The sequence below is a fragment of the Notolabrus celidotus genome, chromosome 12 (genome assembly GCF_009762535.1).
Source record: "Notolabrus celidotus isolate fNotCel1 chromosome 12, fNotCel1.pri, whole genome shotgun sequence".
Lineage (NCBI taxonomy): Eukaryota > Metazoa > Chordata > Actinopteri > Labriformes > Labridae > Notolabrus > Notolabrus celidotus.
In genome coordinates, this window is record NC_048283.1 from 23,441,865 (window position 1) to 23,456,503 (window position 14,639).

The 14,639-nt window shown below is 40.9% G+C and overlaps 1 protein-coding gene across 1 annotated transcript; it reads left to right on the top strand.

Moving 5' to 3' along the window:
* The first annotated feature begins 7,822 nt into the window (after nt 1–7,822).
* LOC117823017 (cytochrome b5 reductase 4) lies at nt 7,823–14,483 on the top strand. The gene is made up of 15 exons (XM_034698037.1): nt 7,823–8,298; nt 8,495–8,648; nt 9,280–9,380; nt 9,486–9,570; nt 10,072–10,144; nt 10,234–10,291; nt 10,530–10,623; nt 11,467–11,499; nt 11,579–11,701; nt 11,808–11,948; nt 12,141–12,287; nt 12,549–12,699; nt 12,856–12,942; nt 13,070–13,231; nt 13,340–14,483. Exons 1-15 carry the CDS (start codon nt 8,215–8,217, stop codon nt 13,392–13,394), a joined length of 1,548 nt encoding a protein of 515 aa, XP_034553928.1. The 5' UTR covers nt 7,823–8,214; the 3' UTR covers nt 13,395–14,483.
* Nucleotides 14,484–14,639: the final 156 nt, after the last annotated feature.

A 14,639-nucleotide genomic window follows, 5' to 3' on the forward strand; every position in this document is an offset into this window, starting at 1 on the left:
AGATCAGCTAAATACAAGAAATAAATAGATAACTGAAAAATAATAATAATAATAAACAATAAAAACGATAATAAATAATAATTACAATTGACTATTATTAATAACGATGACAATGATGATGCAGTCCAGGGCTTAAATAAATTACTCTAACTCAAAAGACGGATTAAAAAGGTAAGTCATAAATTTACTTTTAAAAACACTGTCCTGATATCCAGAGGCAGAGAGTTCAGAGTTTAGGGGCATACAAACAAAAATCTCTCTCCCTTTGTGAGGGACGCATGAGGAATCATGCGAGACAAGCAGATATAACATAGATCTGTCTGTGTAACTGTCACTGTCACGCTTTGTATCTTACTCAGTTTGGTCATTATGTGGTGCACAATCTGGGCTCTACTTAAGAACAAGCTCAGTTGTTGTTTGCATGATTGGGCCTTTAACCCTTTGGAACAAGGTGGCCCATATCGTCCTCTCATGTGCACTTATTTAATTTCAACTGTGAGATTTTTCCATTATATCGTGCAACTTATGGTAAGCTTTGCTTTAACACATTCATTTCTGTCCCTGTGTTCAACATGCAAACCTTCATTTGGACTCAGATCTAAATTACTAACATACTGTAATGTTATTTTACATCAAACGCTGAGGATAAGTGGGTTTATTATCCTGCCCATGGCCTGAACTTTGGCCTGTCTTACATTATCAATACCAGTGTGTTATAAATTAATCAGTGCACAACTCCAACCTGAAACTTCTCTTGTCTCTAAACTTTGGTAATACCGAAACCGAGCAGAGTTTCTCCGTATGAAAGTTAATTCTGCTTAAAGTACACCTTTACCTGTCCAACGGTGATTAGACCTTCTGACCTGACCCAGCGAGCCGCGTGTGACATCATCAGCATCCTGTCAGTAATTAATAAACCCTGATCTTCATTATGAAGACTGTCAATGACAAAGCACGGAGCAATTGGTGCGAGCAGACTATTCTCATTAATTACCATGAGTGCAGAACATTTAAGGAGCTACCAAAGGTCAGACTCTTTAAAGGGGGACGGTTTTTACTGTCAGCTCTGTTGTCTGCAGCTTGTTTTTGATCTCAGTACACATAAACACTGACATTTAGGTAGATATAAAGAGACTGGATCCATGAGGGCGTCTGAGGTAACAGGAGGAGGTAAAACAAACATCACAGCTGCAGGCAGGGGGAGATTAAAACATGCATATTTAATGTTATTTAATACAAAAGTAAGGCAAGCGTTCTATGTCTAAGTCTGAAAGTGGAGCGACAGTGAAAAACTTTCTCCTCAGGATATTTTTACAGTGTCAGCTGCCCCCGGACCTCCCACCCTCAGGACATTTTTAAAACAGACGCTGTCTTTGACAGACAGGCCGGGCTCTGCCTCGGTGTCTCAGTTGGTTTTCTCCCGCTGAGAGTTTCTCCACGGGGTCGCTCACACAGCCCTCACACTGACAGCGATAGTCCTGCCCCCCCTCCCTCCACCGCTCGCCCACCATGATGAACGAGAGGTCTGTCGAGACACTTAGAGTCAATGTGACGTCAGCGAGTCTCACGCGATCCTGTCTGCTTGAGATTGAGTTTATACATGACTGAGCTGTGATTATTATGTTGTTGTTGCAGTGAAGTCAATGCAAGGTTTCTGTTTACAGCACAGAGAGCATGAATGTGTGAATGTAGCCTCATTTCTCTTAATAGCCAGTGTAATGGATATAAAAGTGATCATCAAGAGTGAAAGGGTTAAAACAGTGTTAAAAACTGTAAAAACAGTATAAAATAGTATATAAGTGTGTTAAAAACAGTCTAAAATTCATTTATAAAATATGTTATAGGTTAAAATGTTAATTCATTTTGCTAAGTTTAAAATGTAAGTTATATAAGTAATCGTTTGGTTTTGTTGGACTTGTTTTATTTGTTGGACACTTCCGGTTTTTAGCCAGTAGGGGGAGCACGTTGCTTGTGGCTGGTCATTACAATTTGGAATGAAAGCCAGCAACAGCGTGTTTGTCTTTCTTTTCATTTCTCCCCGCTACAGGTAAGGAAAGTGCATAAAAACACAGGAATAACTATTTATGTGTTATCGTAGTGAATATAAATATGTGTGTGATGACATAGTTCTGTGTAGAGTTGGTTTAGTCAGTTTGTCAAGTGTTTGAATGAAAGTAACGGCAGATGCTAACGTTGTTATTAGCAGTTGCTAGCGTGAATGTGCAATCAGCGTGGTGTTAGACACGTACAGCGCCGGATGGCGGAAGAGTTCATTATTACGGTCCACTTTTGCATATCAGTTATATGATGCAGGGCACTGTTGAAGAAATGTATGTTTATTCTGAATCGGTCATGTTATTACAATTTGGAATGAAAGCCAGCAACAGCGTGTTTGTCTTTCTTTTCATTTCTCCCCGCTACAGCACGCTGTGCAGGGGTGTAACACCAGCAGGGGGCGACTCACTGTTTGGAAAACTACCAGAACCTAAGCTCACTTCTCGCTTGATTTATTACCTTAGTTAACATTTTTCTCACAAGTTTATGGTCTCAATCTAGTTTCAACTCTTCCTCAGTGCAGCATGATGTTCATTCTGTAAATTATGGTCCCATTTAGAGTCGCAGAGACCAGAAAGCAGAGGATGCTAATGGGAAGTCCAATTCTAGTTACCTAGTTGTGTTACTTGATTTTGATTGGTCAAAATCTTGTAACAGCTGTGATTCATTCCCAACAACAAAAGCAACACCAGGGACAACCTGATCACGCTGTGGCAAAAAACATTAGTCTGTTTTACAATTATGTTCAAAAATGGGTAAATAGTTCACGTTTTTCTACCTCCATTTAAAAGATGCGATCAAATGTCTCTGTTTGATCAGATATATCTGTGAAATCTGCTTCTGTCAGAGCATTCATAACACTTTCACACACATAATAATGACGACTGTCAGAAAGAGTCTCATATGGCCGCTAAACTGATTGTACCAGAGAACACTGACATAAATCAGCATGATAAGAACTAACAATAACAACAGAAACCATGTTTGGGAAACATTTATTTGAAATGTAGTTTAATTTTATAGTTTGACACATGTTCCATCTGTTATAATGGAGGAGGCAGGGCTTATGACCTACACTGCAGCCAGTCAGCAGGGTGAGCTCTAAACATATATTGCCTTCATTGTTTTTTAAACAGAAACATGCTCACTGCATATTTTAAAACGAAGATGATTTGCACCGATGCTAAAAACAGTCATCAGGAGTCTGACGTGCACGAAAACGGCTGTTTTTCACAAAAACGGGGCATATTAAATTAAATGCTCACAAAAGACATTTGTTGATCCAAACACCTCTGCCTCATGTGCTGCCATGGAAACTTCCTTTGCCGTGGCATCAGGAGCCGCTGAAGGAAATGCAGGTCGCCGTGGCACACATACAACCATATGGCTGTGTGTATGCATTAAAAAGCAGTGTGCTGCTGGGAAATAACTGTCAACAGCAACAGTCTGCAGGGTGTGAATGCTCATGAGACAACACTGGCACTGAGACTGAACACATACAGGAGGAAACAGATGGACATTAAAGGACTAATGGGTTTGTTTAAGTGAGATCTAAGCCTGTCTTCAGAGTCCTGGCACAGATGAAGAGTCCTGCAGAATGTCTAAAGACACCATCACTAAATCACCAGGATACAGAAGAATGAAACACATGAGACAAGACTATTTTAAACTGAAACACTAACACGGCCAGTTGCTCATGCAGGAGAAGGTTAACAAATGGGTTGCGTCCACGAAAAAGTGCCAAACTACGCGGTCTTATGACAGCAAAGTGTTGAATACGTTCTAATTATAGCGTACACTTATGCTGTGTTCCGCCTGACAAGAACAAAATTAATCTTGCGAGTAAATAACATGTAAAGTCGATGTAAAGACACGATGAGATGCGATTTCATGTTGAGCAATGCAAACTACACAAATTGCTCAAATGGAGCAAGTTATACACCAAATTTGCACCGAGCTCATTGTGCTACTCACTTCATTCACTTGTTCATGAGAGCTAAAAAATCAGGTCTTGCTGCGATGGCCATTCAGCATGAGATCCTCCGATGACGTATGATTTGAGGAACGGACCTGCGGAGGTTCATTTATCTGGAAAATGGCAGAAAATTGAAAGTCTACACTGCAGCTACACCGAACTGTACGTGACCAGCTGTTTGTTTTTTAATCGAAACAGGAATAAAAGGAGCTCACTTTGAGAAGGTCTGATTTTTTGGTAGTTTGTGAAAAACCTTGATGTCTGTCACTTGATTCCAGCTATCGGTTGAACTTACAAGTTTGCACTGCTCCAGTTAGCATCACTGGCCTCCTGTCTTTGGGTACTCGCGTACACGCAAATGAAGCGAATATTTGCACAAATTTAGTGTGTAAACACAAAATATTCCAATGCTCAAGTATCTGAAGATAAAGTTAGCAAATGATATTATTTGCAACCAGTATGAACACAACAACATTACATTTCATGACACGCCGTTTCTCCGCCAATTCTAAATAAAAGGCTGAGCTATCAAGCATCCCCCGTGGGTAGTGCACAAATTTTACAATGAGACAGGCAGGACAAATTTCATTTGTTTGCGTCCACACTTGCAGCTAGGCCCAAAATGTTCAGGGTTTTGTGCATGTGTGAATACAGCTGAACTCAGTCTCCAAATGCATTGAGAGTTCTGCTTTGGATATACAGTAAAGAATTTGATTAAAGACATTTGCATTCATAACTGTATATGTAGTTATATGCACTGTAGAAAGTGTGAAGTGGTGTAGATTATATAAAGAGGAGGATACACAGGGCAGAAATAATGACACTGCTACATTAAGCTGTTGGCTTTAAAACAAGATAATGATGACAATTAGTCCTCGGGGAGACATTATCTCCTGACAAGCAGCGGTCTTTATAGTAATTAAAAATGAAGATTCACACCTACACTCTGCTGGGTCTGTGATCCCTGCTGGCCTTGGAGGAACACCCCCTCCCCCTCCCCCATCCTCACCCGAGCGGACCGGTGGCCCCACAGGGCAGACCGGTAGTCCTCGGCCAGTGTTTGTGAAAGGGCCCCACGCTGCCCGGCACCGTGGCAAATGAGGCGCGTGACTCATCAGACCAAACAAGGGATTAGCTGGTAATGATCTGGCAAATGGTTTTGAAATAATAATGATCTGCCCTCATGCTGGATCTGCAGAGAGAGAGGAACAGAAGGGAGGAGTGATAATAGAGGGGGATCAGAAGAGGAAAATGCAAGAGGAGGAAGGAGACAGATTGGTGTGAAATTTAGCAGAATTTAACAAATTATTTATGATACTTCTAGTTGCATTAGTCACATCATTGCAGGAACACTACATAATGTAAAGTTCACTTATTAATACAACCCTCTGTGTGTGTGCTGTAACAGTAACAGGACTCTGATTCATCTATGCTCATATTTAAGTGTCATATAAAGGAAACAAGGATCAAAAAACAGGAGAAACTGTGACAGTCAGCCGGTAGAGCAGTTTTGTTGAGCTCTGCTGCCACCTGCAGGAAGCTGCTTAGAAAGACACCAGTCACTGAATCATGTACTTACTGTGATTCTTATTAATTCTTATAAGGGAAAATATTGCATTCAAATTTGTATAATTAGCACAGAAGCATGTTGCAATCACATGAGAAAAAACTACCCTCTTTTTTCCTGATACTGGCTCTTAAAATCCTGATGGAAGCTCTTATTAAGACCACTTCAGGAAGAAAACATGCCCAGCTGTTCAGATGTTTTCCTTTGGGTTTGAGACATTTTTTTCTTGTAATTTTGAGATAATAAAACTTTTAGTTCAGATTTTTTTCTCTCATGTTTACTTCACTAAATTACCACTTAAAAACTGTAAAGATATAAAATAAGGTCAGAATGAACAGTGGTGTTTATTGTCTCTGCTGTTACTTTATTTGTTAAATGTTTTATAAACTGGTTTCTTACTCATCAATCAACTGGGTTAAATACTTGATTCTGATTGGTCAAAACCCCAAACAACAGTTATTAAACCTGAATAGTAGGAGTGACAACAGGGACAATGGGAACAATGGCTTCACAGTGTACATCAATGATTGTATCTCTGCTCCCCGATCTATAGTCCAACTATTGCTCTCATTATATTAATTACTTTATTACACTTTTATATCACCTTTTCTACGTCTATTTTCCATTTATCATATTGGTCGAACCAATTACTCAAGTCAAAATAAATGTAATGTAATTTAATTTAACTAAAATAAAATAAAATAAAATACATTGCATTCAATTAGAAAAATTTAAATATCTCATTTCCTACGTGTAATTTCCATGTCTCCTTTCTGTGTAACCAAATAACCAGGTTTAAGATAAACTAAATTAAATTAATTAAAATTCAACACAATTTAAATTACAAAAATGTAAATTAAAAATAAATAAGAATACTTATAAGAATAAAACAAAATGTATGATATGTGTATATATTTCACAAGGATTGTTTGCTGATTAAGTCTACTGTTATAACTTTTTTATGATTACGAATATTCAATGAAACTACAGAAGCAGTTTGTTAGAAAGTACAACAAAGACTACACTTGGAACTACCTGGAAATTCACCTGGTTTGGTTTGTGCAGTTAATTAATGACATCTCTATGCTCAGGATGGTTTATATTTAAAGAAAATGAAATCAATTAGGAAGACAGAAGGGGAAAAGGAGGGAGAAAGAAGGAGGAATCTACTTATATTTGAATCTGTTTGAAATGCTTTCCTTTTTGTCTTTATCTTTCTTAGTTGTCTTCCTCATATGTTGTTTTTTTCAGGCTTTTTGTTATCTAAGAAAGCAAATACAAGTAGGCTACAATAGGTCATGTTTAAATAGTGAAGATATGTGAATAAAACTCAACAAGGTGCACGTGGAACTTTATTTTGAAGTGCTCCAATCCTCTTAGCAGTTAAGCCTTTCAAAGTAAACCCTCCCGATGAGAGTCCGAGGTGCTCTGTGTTCACTCTGTGAATAAAAACTAACATACAACATGCAGTGTAGAAAACCAGTTCATCGAAATGTCAGATGAAAACCAGACAGATTCAGAGGAAGAGGAAGAGGAGGATGATTTTAATGAGAGTGGATCAAGAGCTGGACGAAATGGTTCATCTTTTTTCAACAGTTTCTTCGCAGGTGAGTTATTTGCATTTTTGCGTCCATTTAAATTAACAGAAGAGGTGTTATTTATATTATCATGTTAGAATATACGCGTCCATTAATATTAACCCTACTCATTAAAGAAACACTAATATGACATTGCGTTTTTCGATTGTTTTGTAAATAGTTGCACTCTGTGATACGAACACTAGAGGGCACCATATCATAGCCTATTATTTAATTTATTTAATTTTGTTTTAATTGTATATTTATATTTTATTTTCACATTTTTTTTTCATTGATATTGATTAAAACAATTGTCTTTGTATTTTATTTTTCATTTTATTCTGGGGTAATTATTTACTGACATTATGACGCGGAAAAACAAAGTGAACACTATTTTTAAAGATATACGGAATTATAAATAAACAAATATTCATGTAACTATAATGAAATGCAAAGGAAAGTAGAAACAAATGACGCTAATAAATAAATATAGAAAAATAATTAAAGGGATCAAAATGAGAAACTGAATTAAAATAGGAACTTTTAGTAAGTTCTTAGAGGTTTCACTGGAAATCACTTATTTCTGACATTACAGTATCATCACGTTAGCACATTGATGACGTCACTTGTTGACGTTGTCGTCAGAAAAATGCGACAGCCATTGTAGTTTTCCAGATTGTAGCGGAACCAGTCTGAGCGGAACTATGAAGGCAGAAGTTAGCGTGTGTTTCACCGTTAGTGATCAATGAATAGATCGTAAACTTATGTATCGACACAGATGACATCACCGTGATGACACATTAAGTATTAGTTACATTGTTATTAGTGAAAAAGTCAGAAAACGTCTGTATTACTAGCTTAGCTTAGCCGGTTAGCTAGTGTTTCATCAGAGATGTGTCACAACAAGGAAGGAGCTCACCTCAGCGCCACCTAGCACCCAGCGGGACCGTGTAGTCCTGGTTCATGTGGTGTTTCATTAAACCTCCGTTGGTTTAGCAGGTTTTCTGAGAAACTGGAGCTGCTTCCGAAGCGTCCAGACCATGTTGAACATACCGACACAGGCGTTCCCGGCTGCGGGCTCCCAGCAGCGGGTCGCTCCGTCCGGACAGTCCGGGAGGAACAAGGTAACACCCGGCTCCTGGGAACCGGTTTACAGAGAGTATACTGAGCTGTGTTTCAAACTGAGATGTGTTTTCATGTACCTTACAGAACCTAAAGTATATCCAATTTACATACAACATATCATATTTCAGTGGTTGGTCTAAATGTGGACTTAAAGAATCTCTTCAGTGTTAAATAACTGCTGTTAATTTATTCCAGGTGGCCTTAAAGCCAGGTCACAGTCTCATGGACTGGATCCGCTTCGCCAAGAGTGGAAAGGACCTGACCGGGCTCAGAGGGCGCTTGATTGAAGTGACCCAGGAGGAGCTGCTGAAACACAACACAAGAGAGGACTGCTGGACCTGCATACGAGGTGAGGCGTGACAGGGGTCAGGGGTCAGTCTGAACCTGCAGAGACAGGTGAATGACCTTCATGGAGCCTGCAGTAAACAGCACTTTGAGGTTGTGGTTCTCAACCTTGTGGTCCGGACTCTATGGGGGTTGCAAGATAATTCAAAGTACATTAGAGTAATTTAACTAAAGACTGCGTTATAATTTGTATTCTCAGGGGTGAGTTTACAAACACAATGTAAAGTTTGCAGCTCTCTCTAGTTTGCTCTTGTTTTGTCTTGTGTCTGATTGTGGAGTGGAACTGTTTGCATCTTCACTTCCTGCTGCACGGAGCTGTAATTCGTGACAGATTTGATACACATTTCACCGTTTATGACAAAGCTTCCTCTATAAAAATGTAATCTAACTGGCTCATAGGAAGGGGACAATTTAGCTTCACATGAACTCATCATTGTTGATGTAAGTATGCACAAACAGCAGCAGCTCACAGATATGTTGTTTTTTCTGCAGGTTAATTTGACTCTCTGTGTCTTTGTCTCTTTAAGTTAGCACATTTGAAGTCCTGCAGTCTTTTTATGAATCTGGCCCTCAGCTGATCAGGCGGAGAGGTCTCTGCACTTTTAAAATCCTTACGGTATTTTTGTTTTTCTCAGGAATGGTCTACAATGTGACGCCTTACATGGACTATCACCCTGGTGGAGAGGAGGAGCTGATGAAGGCTGCAGGGATAGACGGCACTGAGTTATTTGACCAGGTAGGAGAGGAGGAGGAGGAGAGTAAAACACTGTGTTTATTTGTCTGTTTGTTTGTTTGTTATCCTTTTTTATTATGATCACATGTGCTGCTCTTGTCACATTAGGTCCATCGCTGGGTGAACTATGAGTCCATGTTGAAAGAGTGCCTGGTCGGTAGGATGGCTGTCAAAATCCCTGCATCTATGAAAGGTACACACACACACACACACACACACACACACACACACACACACACACCTAGATTTCACCACCACATTAATCCTAGAGCAACACCCAGTTTCACAATCTACTCACAGATTAATCCAGACTTTGTGCCAAAATTAAACTCTCTGTTGAACTTTCTGTTGTTGATGTCCTCGAGGAGAGCAGAGGAAACAATACGCTCAGCTGTGTGAGGTTTATTTAAAACCTTAAAGAGCCTCCAGATATCTCCTGTGTTTGGAAACCCTCACAACAATGTTCATCATGAGCGAGCTCGTGTTGTTATTAATAGAGTGAACAGAGAGGAGAGAGGTCATAGATGGGTCTCTTCAGTGTCTCGCTGCAAGAAAAAACTCACAGATATAACATCTGTTTGATATTTTTGATGGTGGCCATCAGCAGACACAGCTTCAGGGGGATATTTGACTCATATTGATTCACCACAAAGTGTTAATCTTAATTATAGTGATTTTCTGTCTTCTTTTTCAGCTCCTCCACCTCCTACAAGCCTCGCCCCTCCTGCCTCATTGGCTCCTCCCCCTGATAAAGACTCCCGACCTCGGTATGAACGACTGAGCATCAGACATCACAGTGCAGAAGCAAAGTTTGGACATAATCAGTGACATTAACACCTCCTGTTTGTCCATGCAGGTACGACTGGTTCCAAACTGATGCCACGGTTCATCTGGTGATTTATGCTAAAAGAAAGGTGATGACTCTTCTTTGATTTTCACATCTACAAGGCTGTTTGTGTACAGAAAACTGCTGCTTGCATGTCCATGATTCTGCAGCTTCAAAAACGAGAACCCCCCTCTCATTCATCACCTGCCTCTCCCTCTCTCTGGAGCAAGCTCTGAAGCCTGATCACTTTCTCAAACTGGTCTACTCTAACAGAGATTAACTGATCATTTTCAGAAGTTGAGATGACATGTTTGCGTCTCTGTCAGATCCCCAGCTCTGGCTGCATGCTGGCCGACCTTGATGGGGGAGTTCTTCGACTCGAAGTGCTGATTGCGAAAATGTCGTACATGATACATCTACGTGAGTAGACGTTTCCTTTTCCCTCTTTTTACTGAAACAAAAACAAAGTGAGGCACACTTAGAGCAAGCTCCTGTAGCTTTTATTTCACTTTCTTTTATCTTTAATGAAATGCTCCTCCTCCTGAATCATCATCAAACTCTACTGTTGTTTTCCTGGACATGCTGGATATCGCTTGAGCCATCAACCTTAACCTGGTTGCATAAGCTGCAATTCATTACTGCACAATTGCCACATAGTGTTTTTGTGTTTCTACACAGAGAGTTACAAAAAGATGCAGAGCTTTTGCACCCTCTAAACCTGTGTGAAGAGACACTGACTAACTCGCAAAGCTTACTAAAAGGGTTAAATGTTTCCCAAACTGTGCTGTAGAACAAGTAGCGTCTCGGTGTGCAGGTTATTGCACATTTAAAAGGAGCCATCATACATCAATATTGTGAAAAACTATCCTCTTTCAAACATTGAAGCCAACAACCAGGGCAGGCATGATTTGATGCATGTCATTCCCCCTCCTCTCTTCCTCAGTTTCCAGTCAGATATCGTCTAAAACGACCCCACAGTGTTCAGTTTTCAAGAGTTGTTCAAAAGGCTTCCTCTCTAAAAGAGATCCAGTGAGAGTGAACACTGGATGAAGCCGATTCACTGTTAAAATCTATGTTTTTAAAATGCTCTTTGGAGGCTGCAAGAGACTTAGGTAGGTCCATGCAGGAGTTTTGTTCTGACTCTATTTATTTTGGGTTCAGGAGGGACGAGGAATCGCCATGATTCGGGCCTGAGTATGTGACTCTACATAAAAACACAGTAAACTGATTTATTCTGACGTTCACGTCATCGTTCTCTTTCAGGTCTCGCTGATGAAGTGGAGGGAAACATTTCTGGTGAGATCTTAATTGTGTCTCAGAAGTCAGCACAGTCTGAGTGTTGTCTTGTTCTAATCTTAATCTCTTGTGTCTTTAGTCCACACGTCGTATTCTGTGGGAAAAATCCAGATCACCATACGCAAACAGGCGAAGGGAAAATGGACGAGTTTAGGACAAGCCCTGGAGTTTCACAACACATTTCTACGGAAGAAAGACCGAGGTGAGACTCAAGATCATTCACTCAGACATGCAGAGAACTAAAAGTCGAGACAGCATCAGAGAAAAAAAAGAGGTGTACATGATGTCTGTGATGTTTCTTTCCCCAGCCCTCTTCTACCGAGACTGTATGTTAGTTTCTAAGACTGAGGTGAACCACAACACGTACGTGTTCAGACTCCAGCATCCCCGAGGGACAGTCAGGCATGTGCCAGTTGGACAACACGTCTACCTCAAAGCAAACATTCAAGGTGAGAGACAAAGCTGAAGGACTCAACTGTGACGATGAAGTGCAGAAATAACTCCACAGAGAATCCATCTTCTTGTTTTTGTTTGCTTTTTAAGATCATGAAGATACATCAGTATTTATTCAAGCCTGTTTCACAACCATCTGCCAGCTTTAACTCAACTTTTCTCTGTTAAATACGTCCGTCTATGTTCAGACGCCGAGGTGGTGAGGGCGTACACTCCAGTGGATCAGAGCCTGACGCCATCCTCCAACAACTCCTCACCGGACTCAGACCTCTACCTCATGATCAAGGTTTACCCTGATGGGGCTTTGACCCCCCATCTCAACACCCTGCAGACCGGTACGTGAACACAGTTACATACCCACAACTTATAAAATGAACTGCTGAGGCTTGATTATATTTTTAACTCAGCAGCAGTTATTAAACACGTCACAGGTAATTTAAAAGTGTCCCAACGCAAAATTTTTACTCACAAAGATCCGAAAATATCTGCGTTGTCACCCTGAGCTCAGTTTGATGTTTGTGCTTTACCTCTGACAGCTGTGTCATATTTTGTATTCATTCAAAGTTTCTGTCCATGCATCTGTTCTTCCTCTCCAGGAGACCACATATCTGTAAGTGGTCCAGAGGGAGCCTTCAGTCTCCGCCCCCTTCGTGATGTCACACACCTTTACCTATTGGCAGCTGGCACAGGGTTCACGCCCATGGCTCGTCTCATCTGGGTGGTGCTGCAGGAGTTTGACTCAATCAGGTAGAGACATTTCACAAACCCGGCATGAAAACATTGACTCTGTACTCCATCCACAGTTTGCATGGAGAGCAAAAGCAGGAGGAGCACAATCCAGCATAAAGACATCCCTGCTCCCATTGTTTGTAATCTGAGGATGATTTCTCTGTGCGTCCTCAGACAAACCAAGCTGCTCTTTTTTAACCGGAGAGAGGAGGACGTCCTGTGGCGCAGTGAGCTGGATGAACTTGCTGCTCAGGATGAGAGGTACTGAAGCTGTGTGTCTCTGGAAGGAAAGCAGAGGAGAACAAGCATGCAGAGAGTCACAGAGGCTAGAGTCATGTCTGTGTGTTCTTATGTCTTCAGCGGTGTGATGTGTGTTTGTGTGTGTCAGGTTTCAGGTGGAGTACGTCCTCTCTGAGCCCTCTGAGAGCTGGACCGGCAGGAGAGGCCGTGTGGATGAGTCAATGCTGACGGACGTCCTCAGCAGACCGGACGGCTCTAAATGCTACGTGTGTGTGTGCGGCCCCTCTGCCTTCACAGAGCTCACGATAGGGTGTGTACACATTTATTAATGAACATCACACCCCGCCCTCATAATCTAAGAATACTTTGTTCTGAAGCTTCCTCAACTTCATCTCCTTTCTGTCCGTCTGCGTTTCAGATTGTTGAAGCAGCAGGGCTTCAGTGACGAGGAGCTCCACGCTTTCCAGGGCTGAAGATTTTTCTGCCTTCACGTGACTGAACTCTGCTGCGACTGAGTGTGCCTGAGAGCGAGCAAGCGAGAGAGCGAGCGAGCGAGCGAGAGAGTCTGATGTAATTTATACACTTGTGTTTGTGATGAATGAAAGGAACTCTGTTTTTCTATGCACCGAGGTTCTGATGATGTTGATGTTTTTATCATCCTCTGTGTGGAGAAATCATGATGCAGTAAGGCGGAGCCGAGTTAAAGGTGTGCATGGGTGTTTTCATGGGTGTTGGCCCTATGCTTGCACAGTTTGGGCAATCAGCAGGCAGCTATGAAAGGACTGTAGGTGCAGCAGCGTCTGATGGTCACGCATGTGCTAACGCTGTTAGAAAGAGGTTCCCTACAGAGGAAGACCTCTTTATTCAGGGTGGAATAAAGCCTATTAGACAGGAGAGAGAAAATGTTTGGAGAAAAGAGAGCCGACATGCACCAAATCCTGTCAGGACCAGGAACAGATCTTGCAACCAGTGCAACAAGGACTGCAGGTGGCCTTTTAAGCGCCCCAGATAGACCTTTAAGTTTGGATAAAGGATCTGTTTTTCAGCCATGAACAGCCGTTACATCGCTCTTTGAAAAAAACAAGCAATATATTGCTGCAAAACTGAGAGTTCCTGGTCTACTTCAGCCTGTTTGTGCTAATTAATGTTTGACTTTGGATGCAACACGACGAGATACTAAAATACCAACAGGCTGAAGCTGCAGAAGACCAGAAATTTGTTATTTTTGAACGATAAAATTGCTTATTTTTGTTGACACACTAGATGTGACAACCTGAGTCTGTCAGTGAAAGAATGAAGAACTTAGAGTGGAGGTCTTGGATGCATCGCTGCTGCTGAATTCAAAACATGTAAGTGTAGGGCCTTTGTAAAAACAGCAGAATCACCCTTAAGTTGAGTTCAGGAGAGGAGGTGTGAGCTGAAACTTTGTAAAGTTGTGTTTGTTACAGAAGTTGTATTAGACTGCGTTTAAATTAATGAATGATTTATGCAAACTAAGAGAGAATTTATTTCTGACACTTCTGGATGTTCAACCTGCCGTACAATAAAATGCATCATGGTGACATTTTCAACCGACTGATGTTTTATTATGACTTGAGTGAAGTTTAAAAACCTTAGTTTGTGTTACCTTTTTAAGAATATGTACACACAGATGACATCTGTGTTTGTAGTCTGATGTATACAAATTGAAATCAGTTGCTTTAACGCAGCAGGAGGGA

Excerpts from the sequence above, each read along its gene's own strand:
- LOC117823017 (XM_034698037.1), top strand. The coding sequence starts at position 8,215 with ATGTTGAACATACCGACACAGGCGTTCCCGGCTGCGGGCTCCCAGCAG. Across the intron at positions 8,299-8,494 it reads GACAGTCCGGGAGGAACAAG|GTGGCCTTAAAGCCAGGTCA; the intron begins GTAACACCCGGC and ends AATTTATTCCAG. Across the intron at positions 12,943-13,069 it reads CTTGCTGCTCAGGATGAGAG|GTTTCAGGTGGAGTACGTCC; the intron begins GTACTGAAGCTG and ends TGTGTGTGTCAG.